The sequence below is a fragment of the Solanum verrucosum genome, unplaced genomic scaffold (assembly GCF_900185275.1).
Source record: "Solanum verrucosum unplaced genomic scaffold, falcon-dt-bn FXZP01000150.1, whole genome shotgun sequence".
Lineage (NCBI taxonomy): Eukaryota > Viridiplantae > Streptophyta > Magnoliopsida > Solanales > Solanaceae > Solanum > Solanum verrucosum.
Window position 1 is genome coordinate 2415092 of NW_026020371.1, and position 21042 is coordinate 2436133.

Below are 21042 nucleotides of genomic sequence, written 5' to 3' on the forward strand. Positions count from 1 at the left end.
TACCCTAGAGTTAGAAACTATAGAAGGAGCATATTTCAACAATTGAGTGAACCTCAAAGCATATTCTTTCACATTCATGTTTCCTTGCCAGAGATTAATAAACTCAAGTAGTAGTTCCTCTCTTATCTCAAGAGGAAAGAATCTATCAAGAAAATTGGACTTAAACCTTTGCCGTTGAGAAGGTTTGTTGTGGTCCACTTTTGGGACTTGTATTTATTCAAATTAAAAAGCTTTGTTCTCTTGACATCCAGGTTCTTGGAGGGTTTCTTTTTTATATAATTTTTTCTTTTCTTCCGTTTTTATCTTTTCTAATTGTTAGTGTTATTTTCTAGTTATTTCTACCATGGTACTCATTTCTTGTTGTTTTGGGTACGGGTTGACTTACCTATCGGCATGTTATAGTAGATGTCATCATGACTCGGGAAGTCGGGTCGTGGTATCATTTTTCATGATAAATTTAGAATATAGTTGATCAATTATAATTAAATAATAAAAATACATATCAAAGTAAATATTTTATATTTTTTAGTTTGATGTGAATACACTTAAAAAGAATTTGCCTAAAAGCAACTATCAGTCAAACTATAATTGTAGTTAAAATGAATTGTTTGAATGTTATTATGCTTTTATTCCTAAAATAACTACTAGTCAAACTTCAATATTACTACAATCCTATTCCCTCTGATGCAAACCACCAAACACTGCTTAATTTCTTGAGATTTAGCTATATGATACACTATAATTAATAACTTCCTATTAACTTGGTAACTCCTATTCCTTCTATCCCCTCCCCCACTATATATATCCCTCTCTCCCTACATGTTTTTTAATCAAGTAAATGCAAGACCTTATTCTCCCATTATAATATCTCATTAGTTGTTTTCATTGGAAAGAATGAAGAAAACAAGTATGATCAAGCGTCGATGGAATCCTAAAGAGGACGAGCTATTGCAGAAGCTAGTAAAGGAACATGGAGCAGAGAACTGGTCTCTTATTGGCCAATTGATTTCGAGTCAATCTGGCAAATTGTGTAGGTTTCGGTGGTGTAATCAGCTTAATCCTCAAGTGGATCATCGACTTTTCACTCTTGAAGAAGATAATACTATTATCAGAGCTCATGCCAAAATAGGTAATCGATGGGCTAAGATAGCATGTTTGTTGCCAGGTCGAACAGATAATGCGATAAAAAATCATTGGAATTTCACCCTTAATTGAAGAGCCCTTCGATTTTAGAAGATTTGAATTTGGAAAATCCTCAACATCTGTTGAAGAAATCATTCAGTATTGGGGTGGGTAAAAATTCAGGTAGTCTATATAGATCTAATCTGAGCAACTTGGGTTTTGATAGGTTCCCTCTGTTGTGTCTGTATCTGCACATTGCCCCATCGGGTCGAATTTCACCACTTTTAGAATTTTCACCGATAATACCTGATCCATTGATATCTCTAACTCCACCTGGATCTAATTTAACTACTTTGGGCTTATCTAGGTGCCTTCAGTTGTGTATTTATCCCCCTGCTCCACTAGGTGAAATTTTGCCTCTTTTTTTCAGTTTCACCAGTAATGCCTAAACCATCAACATCTCTAAGTCTATGTTTATCTAATATGAAAAATTTAGGCTTATCTAGGTTACGTCAGTTGAGTCTTTATCCATCTAGTACCCCACTAGGTGAAATTTTGACTCTTCTATCTATGGCACCAGTAACGCCCGATCCATCAACACATCTGAGTCACTCTTTACCTGGATTCAAATCTTCCAAGGATTTGAATCTAGTGAATCAAATCGAGTGAATAGGTCAACTAGCACCTATATCGGCATCTAAGCCCACTCCATTAAATTTTATGCCCCAAATTTCAATAACTCAGAGTGGAAATGTTGGTAACAAGTACGAAGAAACAATTGCTGAGTCTAGAATTTTTGATAGTTTTGCAAGATATGATACTAAAAGAAGTTAAAAATTATATGTCAGACCTTGAGAATGAAAGGATTTCAATGAATAAAGAAGCAATAAGGGATGTTGTTGTTAACAAAATATGCGTTAGCAAAGATTGAGTAAATGTTGAAGAAGGAAAAGGAAAAATCAAGATATCACAGTTATTATTTTCTTTAAACTTTAGTTGATGTTTTTATAGTATCTCTATAGACTTTTATAGGAATGTAGGAGAAAAGAAAGAGAAAATATATATATTCATAGAAGTGTATGGAAGCCCCAATCACCCTCACTCTCACCCCCACCCATCCCACCACACCCAAAAAAGTACAAAGAAAACTGAATTGAATATAGATTTTTAATTATTATTTTTATGAAGTTGTGTATTTATTAATACAGTTTTCCTTTGATCCTTTTTATATTTAAATTTAACCATCAAAATGATCATTTTAGCTTTTTAACTAACTAATTATTATTTGAGGTGGTATCAAAAAGAAAATTAATAGGTTATTTGTTTTTTGGTTTTCTAGAGTGATAACCATTTTAAAATTGATGATGTTTTTTTAATGTATAAATAATTTAATTTAAATTTTTTATCATTACTGCACCATTAAAATGATCTACAGACACACACTACTTTAAAACCTAATAAGTTTAATTAATTATATAAGACAAATACAAATATATATGATTACTTATTTTAATAAATAATTAAAAGTTCAATAAATATTAATTATAACCTAAAAGGAAGTTAAGCTTGTAGCTAACATAAACTAATGGTGAAAAGACTGATTCTAATGAATTGTTAAAAATACTAAAAATATTAGTTCTTTAATAAATAGTTAAAAATACTGGTTTTAATAAATATTGTTTTTTGGTTTTCTCGAGTGATAACCATTTTAAAATTGCTGATGTTTTTGAATGTATAAATAATTTCATTTTGAAATTTTTATCATTATTACACCATTAAAATGATCTACAGAAACACACTACTATTTGTATTTCATTATCACTTTGTATTCCATTCTCAATTTGAATGCCAAAAAATCTGTATTACTTTATTATTATGTAGTTGTCATAATTGTATGTCACTCACAATTTATATTTCAATTACATTTTAAAATAATGACACAAAAAATCATATTTAAAGAAGTTCATCCAAATATATCTCAGATAAAATCATATTTAAAAAAGTTCAAACAAGTAAGGATCAAAAACTAAGGGAAATAATTTTACCTTTTTAAAAATATTTTTTCCCATGATTCTCTCCATTATGTGATTAAAAACGTGTATCCTATCAAATTAAATAAATACAGTCAGCTTCATAACAAACCAAAATATTGACTTTTTAAATAAATATTGAAAGTGTTGACATGGTGTCACGCCCCGATCCTACATCTTGGATGTGGCCGGCACTCAAAAACCATTACTGGCCCCGAACGAACCCTTGGTCTGGCTCAATACTCACCGGAAGACTTACTCAAAAATAAAAGAGCTTTAAATGTAAAGTTTTAACTCAATGTTTCAAAATAAATACTCAGAATATTTTCTGTAAAACATTCACTGGCCAAAGCGGCAACTCAAGTCTTTAAACATTAAACGGAAGAGGGCCAAAAATACCCTTGAACTATAGGAAAAGGTCTAAAAATACCCCTCGTCAATCTATTTTGCTAAAAATACCCCTCCATTCACCTTTATGGCTCACATCTACCCTTGAAACTAACAAGTCGTTCTTTATTTTGTTTTAAAAAAAATGTTTATTATGTGTTATTTTTCTATTGGGTAGAATAAAAAAAAAACCTCACCCTCACCAAATGACATCGCAAATCAAATGAACTAAATTTAATTTACAAATTAGAAAATAAAAAAGGGCTAAGAACTTGAAATGGAGAAGAAATAAAACTGAACTGAAAGATTCAACTTTTTTTCGACAACTAATTTTATCAAAAAATTATACATATTTGTGTCACATTTATATTTACTTGTGTTATGAAAGTTAAAATATTTAAATTGTTGTTAAAACTATATTGCTAAAATAAATGCCGGATTATTTCCATTGCTTTAATAAATGGATATAATTAGAGAAAATTTTACCACTTAACATTGTGCAAGTTGAACTATATATCACCACCAAAATACTCCATTGATTACCAACGACTAAAAGTATGGAATCAAAAACTACCATCTTTCCCATAAGCTCATAAAACAACATCATCCACAAAGCTTACCATATATTCTCCTTTACCAAATCGGCATTGTTATCACTTAAGCTTCTGACCAAATTCACCTGCAGCCACACCAAAATCGGTATTTAGGTTCAATTAATCCTAGAGACAGAACAATTTGGGGTAAGATTCAATAGAGAAACAGGATTAATGGGTCTATGTCCAATCTTCTTCATTTATTCTGGCAATATATATATTTTCAGAAACCAACAAAAAAATTCAATTTTTATAAATTTAGTAAGTAGAAGTTTTTTATAAAATTTGGTTATCGGAAAGTTGGTATTTTGTTGGATCTTTAGTTCACTTTATATCTTCTCATTATCTAGATCTTAACCTTTTTTTTATTTGCTAATATGTAATTTTTAGTTCATCTTGTTTGCCATATCATCAACTTTGGTGGGGGTGAGATTTTTTATTTTACCCAATAAGAAATAACTCAAAATAAATAATTGTAAAAAATAAAATAAAGAAATGACTATAAGTTTAATGAGAAAAAGTGAGCCAAAAAGATGGATGGATGGGTATTTTTAACTTAATAGATGGATGAAGGGTATTTTTAGATCTTTTCGTATAGTTTGAGGGTATGTTTTATCCTTTTTCGAACATTAAATACTGGAAATGAAAAAGACTCATGAACTGCTACTATCTATCTATCTATGAAGCTTCTAATAATATGAGGGATGTCGGGACAAGACCCCCGATCATCCTAACAAAAATAAAATAGATGAAAATATATAAACTATCCTTCGAAAGCAAGGAGGATCACCAAACAACTCTGGAACTGCAAATGGTATCAACGAATCTCCTATTGATGACCCTGATCTCCTGTATCCACATAATGAAACGATATAGGCAAAATAACATCATTACATTGAATTTACAAGCATGTACGGGGAATACTGAACATAACATAACAACTTGAACTTGGAATGAAGGAAACATACTTACCTCGACTCTACTCAACTTATGGATACTCAACTCAAAGCAATATAAAAACAACAATAAATATGCAGTTTATATAAAACATTTAAAACAGTAGATAACACCTCGATGTTACAAAAAATACAATAATAACTCAGTTTGTATGTAAAAATATAAAATAACTCTGTTTGGGAGATTCTCTAACCGACAACCATCACTATGAGCTATGTAATGATACTACGTCTCGCCCATGCTGCCAAAACTCTCCTATACCTTGTTAGGGTATAAAACTCCTCAACTAAGTGGATCCACTAAGCTAAGCTTAAAACTCAATAAGGAGTCATCTAAAAAGTAAGACTCTTTCTATTCATGTTGGCTACATGGTTTATGAGGACTTTGAGTTATCTGAACTCGTCCCTATATCGGTGCTCAATACTATTCCCAAAATATAACTTAGATCATATGTTTAGAAAAAAATCTCATCCTCAACTTTGAGATTATTACTCAAAAGATTTCTCTTAAAAGAGATAGTACTCAAAACTCCTTATGAACTCCTTTGAAAATCGGGGTTTCCCCTCGTTTGAAATGTAAAAACATTTACTCTTGGGAATACTTAGTTTCCATATATTCATTTAAAAAAATGAAACACAACGCTTCTCTTCCTCAAACTCAAATACTCAAGTCTTAAAACAAGTTTTAAAAGATTGTAAGGGACTTCTTAAAATGACTCGAAGAACTCTCAAGACTTTACTCTTAACTCTTTCCTTGAATTTGAATTATGAATTCAAGGATTATGATTCATGTTATGAATAATCTCTCGATGTTTAGATGTAGTTTAGAGTGTGGATATCAAGTAGAAAACAGAGGTACGATTCGAGGAAACTCACACGGAAAGAAGGTCGGAAAGGTAGGGGACCTAAAGACCCTGACTCACTGAGTGGCGTGCGGCCCCAGCCCTAAGCTACTGACCGTGGGTTGGGGCACAGTGCGAAAAGTTGGGGCGCACTAAGTGGCGCGGCGCCTCACCCTGTACCCAAATTTTTGGAGACTTTTATTGCTTCAAACTCCTGTTTAACCGCCCCTAAAATCGAACGATGTCCCTCAAACTCTTATGAATTCTTAGACCCAACATAATTACAATGAAATCCACTCTAAATTACCCAAGAACAATACTCAAACACAAGATCCTAATTGCAAGAACTCAACGAAATATTAAATTCAAGAACGAAGATCAACGCTTCAAGAACTCATCAAGAACATAAATCTTTCAATAATTATGGATGAATTTGAATACGTAAATCATGATTGGTGTTTGGGTTAACGAACCCAACACTATGAAAGCTTACATACCTCGATTTGGAGAAACAAATCCTCGATTGGCAAGAGATCTTGTTCGTTCTTCCGTTTCTCCTCTTTTCCTCTTCTTGAACTCCTCTCAAAACCCTAAGCGTAAATTAGGATTGTAAAACTGACCCAAAATAGATTTGACCCCAACATATTACTAAAAAATCATTTCAATCTGATGGGGTAAGGAAAAAACCAAAATTCTCCCCATTAATTCGGGTAACTATCCTTAACTGGACATGCTAATTTCAAACAGACATATCTCTCTCATCCGAACTTGAAATTTAGATAACTTGGTGGTGTTGGAAAGAGAATTCCAAGACGTTTCATTTGATATCTTATGGGCCACCTAACTCATCTTGTACTGATAGTTATGGCCGTTTGAAGTTGACCCAAAACTCCAAACTTAAGCATAACCTGCAACATTCTCAATTTAGCGCTTTCTAAATTTAGCTCTTCCTAAGGCGGGATGTTACACATGGGGTCCTTTTAGATGCTAAAATAGTGTTATTTTGAAAACCCTTAAGAGAATTCTCAATTGATCACAATTTAATCTCCAATTTCAACCCGTTTGAAGACTCTTAATTTATATTGATGTAATCTATCTTCCTATATTAAAGGTATTAATTACTATCTATTTTATATCTTTTGAGATTTATCTATCAATTTGTAACTTGTTTTTTTAAATTTTCATGAGTTGAAATTCAAATTGTGGTTATAAAACTTAAATAATGATAAATTAAAATTATTGAAATTAAACGGGACAAATTGGGCAGATCAAGACCCAGCCCATTTTTAAGCCCAGTTGAGCCTAATCCATTTGAACCCAAAATAAACTTGGACGGGTCTAGACCCAACCCAATATCTATTTCAACCCATTTTAATATCTTCAATTTCAATCCAACCTGCTCATTTGACAGCATAAAAATAATAAATAAACTTCCCCAAATGCAACCACAGTCAACTCTTTGATTCTTTACTTGGTAACTAGCCTCTTGATAGATATCATTCGGTCAATTAATAAGAGGTATGCCGTATTTATCTTGATTATGTATCAAATTTTCTTGATTATGTAGTGTCTTCTTTTATGAATCAATCTTTTGTTGTTTGATACTTTATTTTTTCCTAAAATATTTGTTTCAGTGATTTGCAACAACTTTTTACTTTATGTACCCTCCCCCATACACTAATTTGTGACAAATTACTTAACATGATTAGCAACACTTTACCAATCTTCTATTGCCTTTTTAGATTTAAGAAGCCTGCAACCACGACAATAGTTAGTGGTAACCCGTGACATTTCTCTGCAATTTGCTTCCCAATGCTTCATTAACAAATGTTGCAGTTTTAAAAAGGTTCCAACTTCTATCTTGATCCATGAAGTTCATATGCAAAGAAAGATTCTCTATATCAGCATAGCAAGCGACTTAATTGTTACGAGTTGCCACCCGTATTCGACTCCCATTGTCCTGACTTGGAAAATACCATTTTCCCTATAAACCTTTCTGTAGAAGGCTCAACAAGATTTCCTTTACATTGTGCTTCTGATATACAGTAGCCCAAGCACGAACATCATAATGAGAATGAATTGATACATCATTGTAAATTTCTTTCGCTATGGTTGTTTTACCTATGCCTCCCATCCCGACAAATCGGGATGACTTTGGGTTCACCAGAGTAGCTTCTACACAAATTTGCATCAGCCATATCTACTATATTTCAATTTTTTTCCTTTGCGATAATGACCTTAAAATTGCAGGTTGCAAAGTCAATGGTCTTACAGATAACATGATTTGCAAAGTTGCAAAAAAAATGAGACATATTAAATAATAGCATGTAATTTATTCATCTTAATCATGGTTATCATAGGGTAGCGGTTTGTTGAATCCAACATCGGTATTTGGCCCCTTTATATGGTCTTAGCCGCAATCCCCACATAAGGTCCATTTCTTTATCACAATAGACTCTGATTCACTTTTGATCACATAAATGATCAATAAAGGAATTAGAATTTTAGAAGATATAAGAAGACGTATGCAAGGCAAATTTGAACATTCTGGGGGAGCCCAACAAACTACACTGCAGTCTGCAGTGGCGATGCCTGCGCTAAACGGTCCTTACTTACAGGGATAAAGTCGGCAGTTTAACAGAACGCAGTAACTTTAGCTTATTTAATGTGTAAAATTAATTTAACCTGAATCCATTAAGCGAAAAAATTGTGGTTTAATCCCCATTGACTTAAAATCCTGACTTAGCGTTGCGTATTTAGGTAATGTTTTCTTAGGATGATGTTTGGATCTATTGAAAAATATAAGACTTCTTACTACTTAGAATGATGTTTGGATCTAGTAAATATAGATATCTAAGTTCTAACTATATATCTATATTGTTGAGACTCTTTATATTGTCACACCCATGTCAGTTCCTCAAAAAATGCCCAACTTTTGGAGGATTCAACCCGCAATTGCTGGCAAGGAGCTAAATTATACTTTGATAAGCCACTACAAGTGTTGTTTTGCAAATCATTGAAACAAATACTTTATAAAAAGAATATAAATATCAAACAACAAAAGGTTGAATCATAAAAGAAGACATAACATAATCAAGATAATTAGATACATAATCAAGAGAAGAAGGGATCTAGAGTTTGATGTTAATGATTGGGTTTACTTAAAAATCTCGCCCATGAAGGGTGTATTTAGGCCCATAATAAATTTTGAGACGTGTTGGCAAGGTTGCTTATGAATTTGATTTTCCAAGTGAGTTGGCGTCGGTGCATCCGATTTTCCATGTCTCTATGCTTAAGAAGTGTGTTGGAGATCCGACGTCCATAGTGCACCTAGAAGGGTTGGGGTGGATGAAAGTCTTTCTTATGAGGAAGTTTCAGTTGAGATTTTAGACCGGCAAGTCAAGAAATTGAGCAACAAGGAAATAGCTTACGTGAAAGTATTGTGGAAGAATCATTTAGTTGAGGGTGCTACTTGGGAGTCAAAGGCTGATATAATGTACCAATATCCTCATCTTTTTCCTTCTACTCCTATTCTAGCTTTAGGTAATGAGTTCCTCTTGAGTTGTCCTTGTTTTGGGAGTCATGTGTTTTTAGGTGTTTCCATGATTTCCTTATGTGATCCATGTTCATGAAAACTTGTGTTTTGAAAGAAAACATGTTTATATGATTTATTTTCCTCATGTTGTTGTGCATTTAGTATGAGTTGCCTATATACTTCATGAGATGAATTGATGAACATTCTTTAGATATGCTTTTTGAGAGTGAATTGCATATAGGCTTGTAACACTCCGGAAAATGATAATTTAAACTAGAGCCTAAACGTGAGGATGAACATCTTGAATGAGAGTTACAGGAGTCATGGCCATGAGGCAAGTTCCATGGCCAAGGGGCCAAACCAAAGCGAAACGTCAAGGCTGCCCCTAGCCTTTACCTACTGCCTCAACCTTCATGAGAAGGACCACGGGTCGTGGTCCTCACCACGGCTCGTGGAGGTGCGGATGGTCTTGCCTTGGCCAAGAAAGTTTGGCCACCACTTTTCCTACCTACTACCTCAAAACATCACGGCCATCACCACGGTCTGTGGTCATGACCACGACCATGGGATGTGCTCGTAAAGTTGCCTTAGGCAAGTCATCAAAAGTCCCCAAGTGGCGAGGTTACTACCCTAAGAACCACAGGAGGGACCACGGCTCATGGAGTCCCTCATGGTGATGCCTTGGGTGTGTAAGCCTTGTGCCACCTTGGAGGGGCTACTGCCTCAACCCTCTACGGGCATAACCACGTGTCGTGGTCCACTTCACGAGCCGTGAAGGGGCCCGTAGAGATGACTTGGGCTCATGAATCAAATGCCACCAAACTCTAGCCTCTGCCCCAATCTTCACGAGAGGGACCACGAGCTGTGGTCCTTACCACGGCTCGTGAAGATGGGTGTGACACCTACACAAGGTCTTTAAGTTAGGGTCATTTGAGTCTTTTACTTTTAAGTCCAAATAAAGTGGGGTTTTTTGGGTATTTTAGGACTAAAATATTATTTTAAGTCAAAATTTTCAAGATGTGGTCATTATTCACAAACACCCAAATATTTCCCCAAAATCCTCTCCTCTTAATATTTCTCTCTCTAGAGTTCCTCCATTGAAGAACACCAAGAACTTGAAGATTAGGGCTCAAGAATCCATCTTCTTAACTCCAATTCGTGGGCAAAGCTTCAATTAAGGTATGGGAACCTTGATTCATGGAACACTTTTCTCCATGAAGCCCTTCAACTCTAATTTTGAAATTTGGGATATTGTTCAAAATCTAGGGTTTTCATTCTAGCCATGGGTTTTTTGATTTCATTATGTTATTTGTCTTATATTAGGGATGAATTGACGTTAAATGGTGATTTTCATACTAAAAACACCTATGAACTACCCCATGACACCAATTTCATGAATTGTGATGGGTCTATTGATGCAAGATGATTACTATGGATTGTATCTATGTTAATCTAGTTGTTGAATCTTGTTTTATTCATGCTTAAAGTAGTATTTCTAAGTATGATGGTGAGACATGATTCAGGACCCTTGAAAAGGGTAAATTGGTAAGGTTTGTACAAATTGTTTGAAGGTGATGTATGAAATGATTCAGTTGAAAGGTAAAGATCCTACGACTATTGTGTAAATTGAGGTATTGTTGAAAGGTTATTCTTCCCTTACCCTTACACATGTTCATGTATGACTTGTCTAGGATGATGATGATGTTGTTATGTTGATTAAAAGGCTATTTCTCATGAAAACACTCTGAACAATAATGTGAAAGCTTTACACACATATTAATGATGATTCTAAGGTTAAAAGTTAGTTCTCACCTAAATGAGTCTATGAGCTATTTTATAAATTGTATTGAATGAAGGGTAGATCACTCTTTCACACATATAAATACAATTCAAGACTAATTATGTATAATTTAGGAGATAATTCTTAGTACCGAGTGGATATGGACAATGAGGTAAAGGCCTTTCCGTCAATGCAATAGGTCGGGTCATCTAAAGTAAACTCATGAGATGGAAGCTCCTCCACCAATGGAATAGGTTGGGTTTCTAGAAGTAATCTCCATATCCCACAACTATGTGCCATCATAGGACTTAGCTAATGGATCCACCTAAAAGCTAATAAATTTAGTTCTACCTTAAGAAAGTAGGACACCTTGTTTTAGTGTGGGGTTACACGTCACTGGATTCTATGTAGCTCATATAGTCTATGTCAGTTATGGCTATTCTTCCCTAAATGATAAGATAATGAATGAGACATGAACTATACTATGATTTCTTAGTGAGTCTTACTTAGTAGGAGTGGGGGTATGGGACTTCACTTTTACATTGCACAAGTAGACTTAGTAGGATGTTATGGGATGGTTCCTTTATGTTATGATGATATATGAATGTATGCATGTATGTTGAATGGATAGTTGCTATGAATGACTTTCCTTATTTTCAAGTAATGTACATGACTATTTATGTGTTGATGACTATTGATTATGATGAGGTCTAAAGATGATGTGTATGACTAAGGTAGCTTCAAGGGAGTACCTGGTATGGTTGATATTATGGGATGCCAACCATACATTGCACAAGTGTTCCTTAGGGGTTGCTAAGGTATTGATGTTACTATGTTATGAGTATAAATGTGATTATAGCTTGTCTTTTACATTGAAAATGCATGTTGGTTTCCAAACTTGATAAATGCATACTTTTCAACTAAAATGTCCTTTTTATCATATTTAATGGATTTTATGCATGTTTCCATACTTAGAGCATATTTGTGCTAACCCCTTCTTCTTCTACATTTTGATAAGTGTAGGTTCCGGCTAGGTGACATACACTCTCCTTTCTTGAAGAAGACTTGGACTGCTTATCTCCAAGTTGTGGTGAGTCCTCAAGATCGAGGACGGATTATCCATTTCTTAGTTCCTATTGTACTTCTCTTATATTGAGACTTTATTGATGTAAAGGGCTAAGTCCTAAACTTTGTATTCCTATGTTTAGATGGTGTATGAGACAAAGTCACGATTCATATGATTTTTCCTTTATGAAAGATGAAGTTGGACTTCTTTTGTAAAAGTTTTAAATTTTTCCGCATTATTTCTATGTCTTATGTTATGATGATGCTAGAGGCTTGTATGAGACCCCATTCGGGGTCAAGTGCGCCATGTCGCTTCTTAACTTCGGGTCGTGACAACGCTCCATGAGTTGTGTTGAGCATGCTTGGAGAAGGTAATTCCACCTTTAATATGAGAAATGTTAAAATTTCATGCATAATGGGTTGTTAGATGTAATTCCTACTTCCTTGTATTGCATTGAGTATGTTTAGCTTAGAGATGAAGTTCCTCCTTGGTTATGTGCACTTAGAAGAGTTGCATGCATGTTGGGCTGCTAGTATTTAGTCTTTAATTCTATAAGGTGTCTAGAAACTTCATTCGAGGATGAATGTTCAAAAGGTGGAGATAATGTAACACCCCGGAATATAGTAGACTAAACTAGGGCTAAGTATGAGGGCAAGAGCAAAGGAAGAGGGCTAGGGCAGCCCACTCTTCCATAGACACTGCCCACCTTCCCATGACCACCACCACGGCTCGTGGTGAAGACCATGACCCGTAGTGTGGCTCGTGGTGGGCTAGGCAATGGCAAGGTAAAATCTTCCCAAATCAGACCCCTCCACACGAGCCACTTCACGGTTCATAAAGGCTATCACTGGCCGTGGGAAGGCTCGTGGTGGTAACTTAATTGTAGGGAGATAAATAGGTGGCACCATAGCTACAAGTCCAACGACCACGGAGGGCACCACGGCTCATGGTGAGGACCACGGCTCGTGGGACCTCACGCAGTCATGAGGCACACCACTATAGGCTAGGGGCAATTTGGGTCTTTCCGAAAATAATTACATTAAAGCTAAGTCATTTTGTCTAAGCCTAGGACCTCTATCTAAGTCATTTTAACCCCAAAACTCACCCATTCAAGTCATGATTTACAAAACCCTAAAGAAAATCAAAGATCTTCCTCTCTAAAATATATCTCTCTTTAGAAACTTGAAGAAGAAGAAGAAAGGATTCAAGCTAGGATCAAGGTCAAGCCTCAATTCCTCCATTGAAATTACGCTTTGGGCTTTGAGGTATGATAATTTTCATCCATGTAGTTCCTAAATTCCTAAATTTCAAAGATTATAATTCCCCAATTGAGTTAGGTTTTCTTCAATTATCATGGGTTCTCAAAATTGTTGATTTAAATTATTGAATTATGATCTCTTATGCATGAATTGATGAAATACAATGATTACCCCCATGAACCCATGTAATCCCCATGTTTTCAAGTTATGAATCATATGATGTGAGATTTTGATATTTAAGAAAGAGTTTTATGAAATAAAGCATGTATTTCAAGCTTTACATGTATTTATGATGAAATCCATATCTAACCCATGTTTTCTAAGAGTTTATGATTGAAATTGGATTTTGACCTCAGGAGATAAATGATGGACTTATGCATTGTTTTATGAAATCTATGCAAATGTTTTAAGAGTGCTTTGATAGTAAAGTAACAAAGATGATGTTGTGTTGTGAAATGATATTCTCACTAAAACACATACTAGCTTGATGTGAAAGGTTTTCTCACATAGAAATGATTCTTCGGTTGAAAGGCTTTCTCACCTAATTGAATCAAATATGAAAAGCTATTACGAAAATATCATGGATGGTGAAATGTTTTCTCACGTATGGTCTAAGGAGCTATCTTAATGAAAGTAACTTGAATTGGTTGTCCAAGGGAACCTTTTTATGTGTAATGAAGTGAAGTAATAAATCACTATTTCATCGAAATTTATGCTTAGCACCGAGTGGATATTTAATATGAGATGGAAGCTCTCACGTAGTAGAGTCCGGGTTCCCAAAGTAATCTCACGAGATGGAAGCCTTCACGTAGTAGAGTCTGGGTTTTTAGTAGAAATCTTCTAATCCCATAACTATGTTCCCACTTAGGTTGTTTAGCTAGCGGATCAACTTAAGCTAAAAGTTGAGGTTTTACCTTCGGCAAGTAGAACCACCCTTTTGGTGTGGGAGACACCAGGGGATCATGTTATAGCTCACATGGTTTCACGTCAGTTAAGGCTATTTCCCCACAAGTAATAATGAACTAAGATTACTTAAGGAGTATCACATATGAGTTTCAAAGATTTTAAAGAAGAAGTTAGCTTGCATTGACAATGATTTATGACTTATGTTTTATAAGTCTTTCATATGATATTTTAGCCGGCTCAAATGCATGTCATGAAATGAAATGTCCCTTTTTAGCAAGATTTTAAATGTTTTATGCATGCCTATCATACTGTGTACATTATTTTGTACTATACCATACTCTTGCCTACATTTTCCCCAAATACAGAGTTCGATAGATAGGTTTCCAAGTCTCGTGGCTAGTAGTTGAGTTCGTGATTTCCCGAGCTTTGGTGAGTCGTCATGCTTTGAGGACAGAGTTGTTGTTTTACTTTCTTTCACGTATTTCTCTTTTGGACATGATGTATAGGATAGGCCCAATTTCATTCTATTGTATTAGATGGCTATGATGAGACAGGAGTTTAGACTTCCACTTATCATTTTATAAAATGTTTTGGACTTGGACTATTGTTTTACTTTTATTGTTTTATTTCTTATGTTATGAGGATTCAGCGGCTTGTATGTAGTCCTTCAGGGTTCTATACGCCATGTTACATCTAGGGGCTACCCCTGGGTCGTGACAGAGTTCCTCCCGAAAAGGAAATCAACTTCAGAATAGATCTTCTTCCAAATACCCAACCCATTTCGATCTGTCTAGATAAGGGCTTAATCAGTCCCAATATCTCTCCATAGGGTGCTCTAGTGTTGTTTGTGCCAAACAAAAATGGCTCTCTTAGAATGTGCATTGACTATCGTCATTTGAACAAAGTCACAATCAAGAATAAGTATCCCATTGATGTGTCGGTGATTTTGACTCATTTAGGGATTAATATTCATAGTCTTAGTGTCCTCAATGCCTATTTTCTGCTCCAAATTAATGTTAAAGTGCTTACTTGTAGCTATGAAGGCAAAAGAGCAAGGTAAGGACATTACCAGGCAAAAACAAGAAGAAAATTTGAAACAGTTGAAGAAAAGGAACGCTGACTATCGCCAAAACCACTCAATGACTAGCCGAGTGGCCCTTCAGCTCGCTTAAAGTTACAGCGTGCCAGCCCTGGGAGAAAGCCAACTCAGCGATGGAAATGGCAAGTCGGCGAACCACCGATTGGATCAGCGTGGAGATCCTAATCTCCTAAAGTTACAGAAGAGGAATGGTGAAGAGTCAAGTCAAGAAGGTGATGGAAAAGGACATTTGGCGCATCGCCGACCAGGTCGGCGATGCTCGACTAATTTTTTCCAATTAAATCTGAAACTGAAAATCTGGTAGAGTATAAATTCAAATTTTAAAAGAAGAAAAGAGAGTTCCGAAATTTTGAGTGATATTTTTGAGTGTTTGAGAGTTCCTACATTGGGTTTTTTATTTGAGTTTTGAGTAGAATTTTAGGTTGGGTTTTGATTTTAAGTTGATTTCAAGGATTGTGAAGACTTGCAATTTTTTACCTAGCTGATGGAGAACATAGTTGGTAACATTTTCTTGCTTTTTATAATGTGTAGGTAAAAACCCCACTCTTTGGGAGTGTGATTGTGTGATTAAATGTTCTACTTAGCTTATGGGTGTTAGTATTTACTGATTTCACTGTTGATTTGAAGTGGGTTTGATTGATAGTTGTGTTTTAATTCATGAATTGCAGTTGCAAATATAGTTCTAGTTTAGCATTCTAGGCTTGTTTGAGAAAGAGGTTTTAGAATTAAAACTACCAATTGATGATTGTTGATGAGTCCACGATTTGGACTCATTTAGGGCTTTATTTTAAAAGATTTAATGTCCTCAAATGCACATTTTGTGCCAAGAACTGATGTAAATCCTTGATTTTCAGGTATTTGGATTTTGGAACAAAGCATGGACACTAATGAGTAAAAAGGAACAAGGTAGTTGAAAGAACGAAGTAAAGAGGGTTTGATGATCGCCTAACCTAGTGGGCGAGTCACCGAATGTCCATGATCTCACCGAAAGTTCCAGTGTGCCAAGCCCTGAAGGAGAAAATCAAGTCGGCGATAGAAAGGGGCAGTCGCCGAGTTGCCGAACAGTTCAGCAATGCAGTGCTAGCGACTCGCCGAACAGTTCTACAATGCAGTGCTAGATCACCCAAAGTTACAGAACTTAAAGATGATTAAGGCAAAAGCAAAAGGGTGATGGAATTGATCAAAGGGCAGATCACCGAGTGGATCGGTGATCCAAACCTATTGTGCCGAATGGTCCTTTCGCAGCACATTTTTGGCGACAATAAATATATTTTTAAATTCTTAGATGAGTTATCACTTATAAGTTTTCATTAGAAGTTTTCATTATTATATGTTTTTTAAGTTTTAGAACTGAAAGAATTGAGACAATATTTTCCTTAGCTTTGAAGATTTGAAATTTTTTATTTTTGAGAAATTGGAAGTGGGTCTTTGAGATTCTTCAACCTTGACCTTTGTAAAGACGAAATTAATTGTACCCAGTTGATAGAAACACAATTTGGTAACGATTTATATCTTTTTATAATGTCTAGCTAAAACCCCAATTCTTAGAGTGTGATTATGTGATTTTGGGTTGATTTAGATGTTGGGTATTGTTAATTAATAGTTTAAATGTTGTTTAAAAGTGATTTCGATCAGTAATTGTGGGTTAATTTAAAGGGTTGTAGTTGTAAATGCAATTTTAACTTCGTGTTTTTGGCTTGCTCGAGAGAGATGTTTTAAAACCAAGATTACTGATTTGATGGTCCGTGGATATTGGTTTATCATGGGTTAAGCTCGAGAGAGTGAATCCTAAACCCTTTTCCACACATTCAGCTCGAGAGAGTAGGTTGTTCTTAATTGCTGCTTATTGGTGTTCGAGAGAAACTAATTTGATTCGGGGTAAACTGTTCGAGGGAAAGTTTATTCCCACTAAAGTCTAGCTTAGTCACTGATTTACAACTATTTACTATCAATTCCAATTACTCATTTGTCTACCTTAGCTTATAATCCAACCACATCCCAAGAACCTGTCTCTTTACTTATTTATTCGTGTTATTTGTTGTAGTTCTAGTTGATAATTACAGTAAAACCCCCATATTTGACACTTGTGTCACCCTTATTTTGAACCATGCTTTTATTCGTAAATGTTTTTACCTATGATTGACTTGAACATATTTGTACTTGGCTCTTGAATCTTAAGCACGTACCACTCCATATGGGATTCGACCCCAACCCACTTAGTTAGGTTATATTACTGACTAACGATCGTTGGCACTTAGAATTGGAAGAAGTGCCCTCATACGTAAAATCAATTGTAGTGATTGGGTTATTGTTGATTCAGCTTGAGAAGGTGAATCTGAATTCGATCCTACCAATCTAGCTTGAGAGAGTAGATTAATTGAGGTTTTGGGTTGTTCTTAATTATTATGCTTGTTGAGGTTCAAGGGAATGTTGAGTCCGAGATTTTGACTCATTTAGGGCTTTGTTTTGATAGTTTAAGTGTCTTCAAATGTCTATTTTATGCTCTAAACTGATGTTAAAGTGTTGATTTGCAACAATAAAGGCTAGGGAGTGATGAGTCCATAAGTTGGACTCATTTAGGGCCATATTTTGATAGGATTAGTGTCCTCAAATGCCTATTTTGTCTTGAGAACTGATAAAATACCTTATGTTTCAGCTATATAGGCTTGGAGACGAAGCATGGACACAATCAAGCGAAAAAGGGACAAAAGTAGTTGAAAAAAAGAGGGAGTGCAGACCTGCGGGTCACTGAACCAATTGGGCGGATCACCAATAGGTCACATCCTCGCTTTTAGTTCCAGTGAGCGAAGCCCTGACGAAAAGGATCAAATCGGTGGTGAAAAAGACTAGTCGGCGTGTCACCGAGCAGTTCCGCAAAGTAGTACTGTGTCGCCCAATGATCCAAAACGCGGGTATGTTAAGGATAGAGAAAGACGGCGATGAAACCTACCAAAGGGCGGATCGCCGAGTTGATCGGTGATCTCGACTAACGACATCGAATGATCCACTGCAGCACAAATTTTTGAAAAACTATAAATACTCACCGAGAGTTGTAGCTTAGCATCAGATTTTTAGTATAGTATTTTTAGTTTTGAAACAATACTCTTCAGACTTTACTTTTATTTTTAGAGTTCTAAGTTTGGAGAAGGTTTTGAAGAACTTGAAGAATCCAAAGGATTTCAACTCCAACATTTTGGGCTTGGGTCTTGAAGATTCTTCACCCTTGGCTTGTTTTGAGACTTAAATCTTCATACCCATTTGAATGCAAACTCATTTTGGTATAAATTTCTATCTCTTTTACATGTCTAGCTAAAACCCTAATTCTTGGGGTGTGATTTTGTGAATATGGGTTAAATTATCTGTTAAGTCTTGCTTGTTGATGGTTTCTTTGTTGTGTAAATGTGATTTCGTTTAGTAGTTGTGGTGGAACTTAATGAAATTGTAGTTGCTAATACAATTTCACCTTTCTATTTTTGGCTTGCTCGAGAGAGAGGTCGTAAAACTAAGACTACTAAATTGATGGCCGGTGGGAGTGGGTCGACATGAGGTTCAGCTCGAGGGAGTGAACCCTAGCCCTTCTCCCATACACTCAGCTCGAAAGAGTGAGTAGGCTAAGGCGGAGGTTGTTCTTCATTCAGCAAGTGGATGTCCAGAGGAACCCATTTGATTCGGGGTAAGTTGCTCGAGAGAGAATTTACCCCCATTATAGTCTAGCCTAGTCACAAATACTCAACGGATTTATTATCAAAAGCATGTACCCAATAGTTTAGTCTTTCTCGTATTCCTTTCACATCCCAAGAACTCTCTCTCCTTGATTAGTGCTCTTTGTATTTTTACTGATTGTTACTTACTTGTTACAAACCCCCATTGTTAATTGACACTCTTGTGTCACCCCTTAGATTTAACATGTTTATATTCGATAATGTTTTTAGCTATGTACGATCGTAGACACTTGCATTGGACTCGACCCCAACCCTTGGGACTCGACCCCAACCCTTGGTTAGGTTACTTTACTATTGTACGATCGTAGACACTTGCATTGGAAGTTGTGTCTTGAATACGCAAACATCAAAATGGCACTGCTACCGAGGAGTGGTGTTATTTGAGAATTTTTAATTTAGTAATTTTTTTGTTTTTCTTAGTTGTAATTTACTTACTTAACTCTTAGTTTTGTCTAGCTTGCTTGTGTGTTGAAACAAGATAACGAGTATACATGATGGAGATGGTGAACCAATAGAGCACCTCCTAGTAGAAGTGATGAGTTTCAAGGATCACATCCTGACCTTCAAGCACCTATAAGGAGATTTTTTTAATGAGTCATGGCTGAGGTTTAAAAGACTATTGATACAATGCCCAACTCATGAGATCCCCGATCTAGTTCTACTCGAATGCTTCTATAGGCGTCTAAATCCCAGAACAGAGAATTAATCGATCAACTTATTCCGGGTGGCCTTGAGAGATACTCCTATGAAACCGCTGCCAAATTCCTTGACCTTGTGGCTAAAACCAACAAGGATATTGAGAAGGACGAGCAATTGATCATTTTGCTGGGTTAAATTGATAACTTGACCCAAAGGGTCGAGGAACTAGTGGTGATGTCCAAAGAGAAGATCAAATGCATACCACCTACCGAGCAGAGGATATATCTATGGACGTTAAAAATAGACGTATCAAGGATATGTTATTAACCATTCTCCAAAAGCTAAATGAGCAAGATAGAGTGATAGAGGAGATTAGAGAAAATGTAGAAATGCTAAATCCGATGAGCGGTTCACACTCTAGATCTATCTAGCTAATTGAAACTCTCTTGGGCCATGTGTTGCCTCAGCTCCATCCAAATGAACAATTGGGATCACCTAGTTGTACTAGGTTCAACCCCAAAAAGTTGGGTTGAGTGTTGACTTGCGTCGTGCCACGACGTTAACTAAGGCGATGTTTGGGAGGCAACAAAAAACCCTTAAATGCTTTAGTTTTATTATAGAAATGATGGTATATTGATTTTGCAGGTTGAAATGTGGAGAATGATCGACAAGTGTAGATTGGCAATCTATAGGTCCTTTCCGCGAATCGCCGAATGGTTCGGTTACCCCGAACTAGACCATCGTTAGACTCAAGAAAAATTTACATTAGAGTCTGTAAAACTCGATGAGGAGGGTAGCTACTCGGCGTCACGTCGAGTAATTCGGCGATCGTGACTAATGTCGTCGAATGGGCAATAACTGGACGGTTTTAAAGGCCAATAGTTTCAAACTTTGACAAATATTCATTTTCCACTCAATTTCAACTATGGCAAAAGCTTCACCTACAAAGTAATTTTCATTATGTTTGCATTCCTAGTATTTTAGTCGGTGATTGGTGTTCGAACTCGGGATTACATTGACTCCTAGAATTTCAAAGTATTTCGATCAGCATAAAAGGTTTGTTTTCCCGAACACCGAGCCTACTTTAAAGATTTTTGTTTTCTTAT

At 35.7% G+C, this 21042-nt stretch overlaps 2 protein-coding genes across 2 annotated transcripts in view; both read left to right on the forward strand.

Moving 5' to 3' along the window:
* Positions 1-21042, forward strand: part of LOC125838361 (protein TONNEAU 1a-like) — a 1213107-nt gene that overhangs the window by 202967 nt on the left and 989098 nt on the right. The gene's annotated exons all lie outside the window — the stretch shown is intronic.
* Positions 895-1215, forward strand: LOC125838411 (transcription factor MYB73-like). Its single transcript, XM_049517474.1, has one exon. It carries the CDS (start codon positions 895-897, stop codon positions 1213-1215), a length of 321 nt encoding a protein of 106 aa, XP_049373431.1.

What these genes read in the sequence shown, in the direction of transcription:
- LOC125838411 (XM_049517474.1), top strand. Translation starts at nt 895, where the DNA reads ATGAAGAAAACAAGTATGATCAAGCGTCGATGGAATCCTAAAGAGGAC.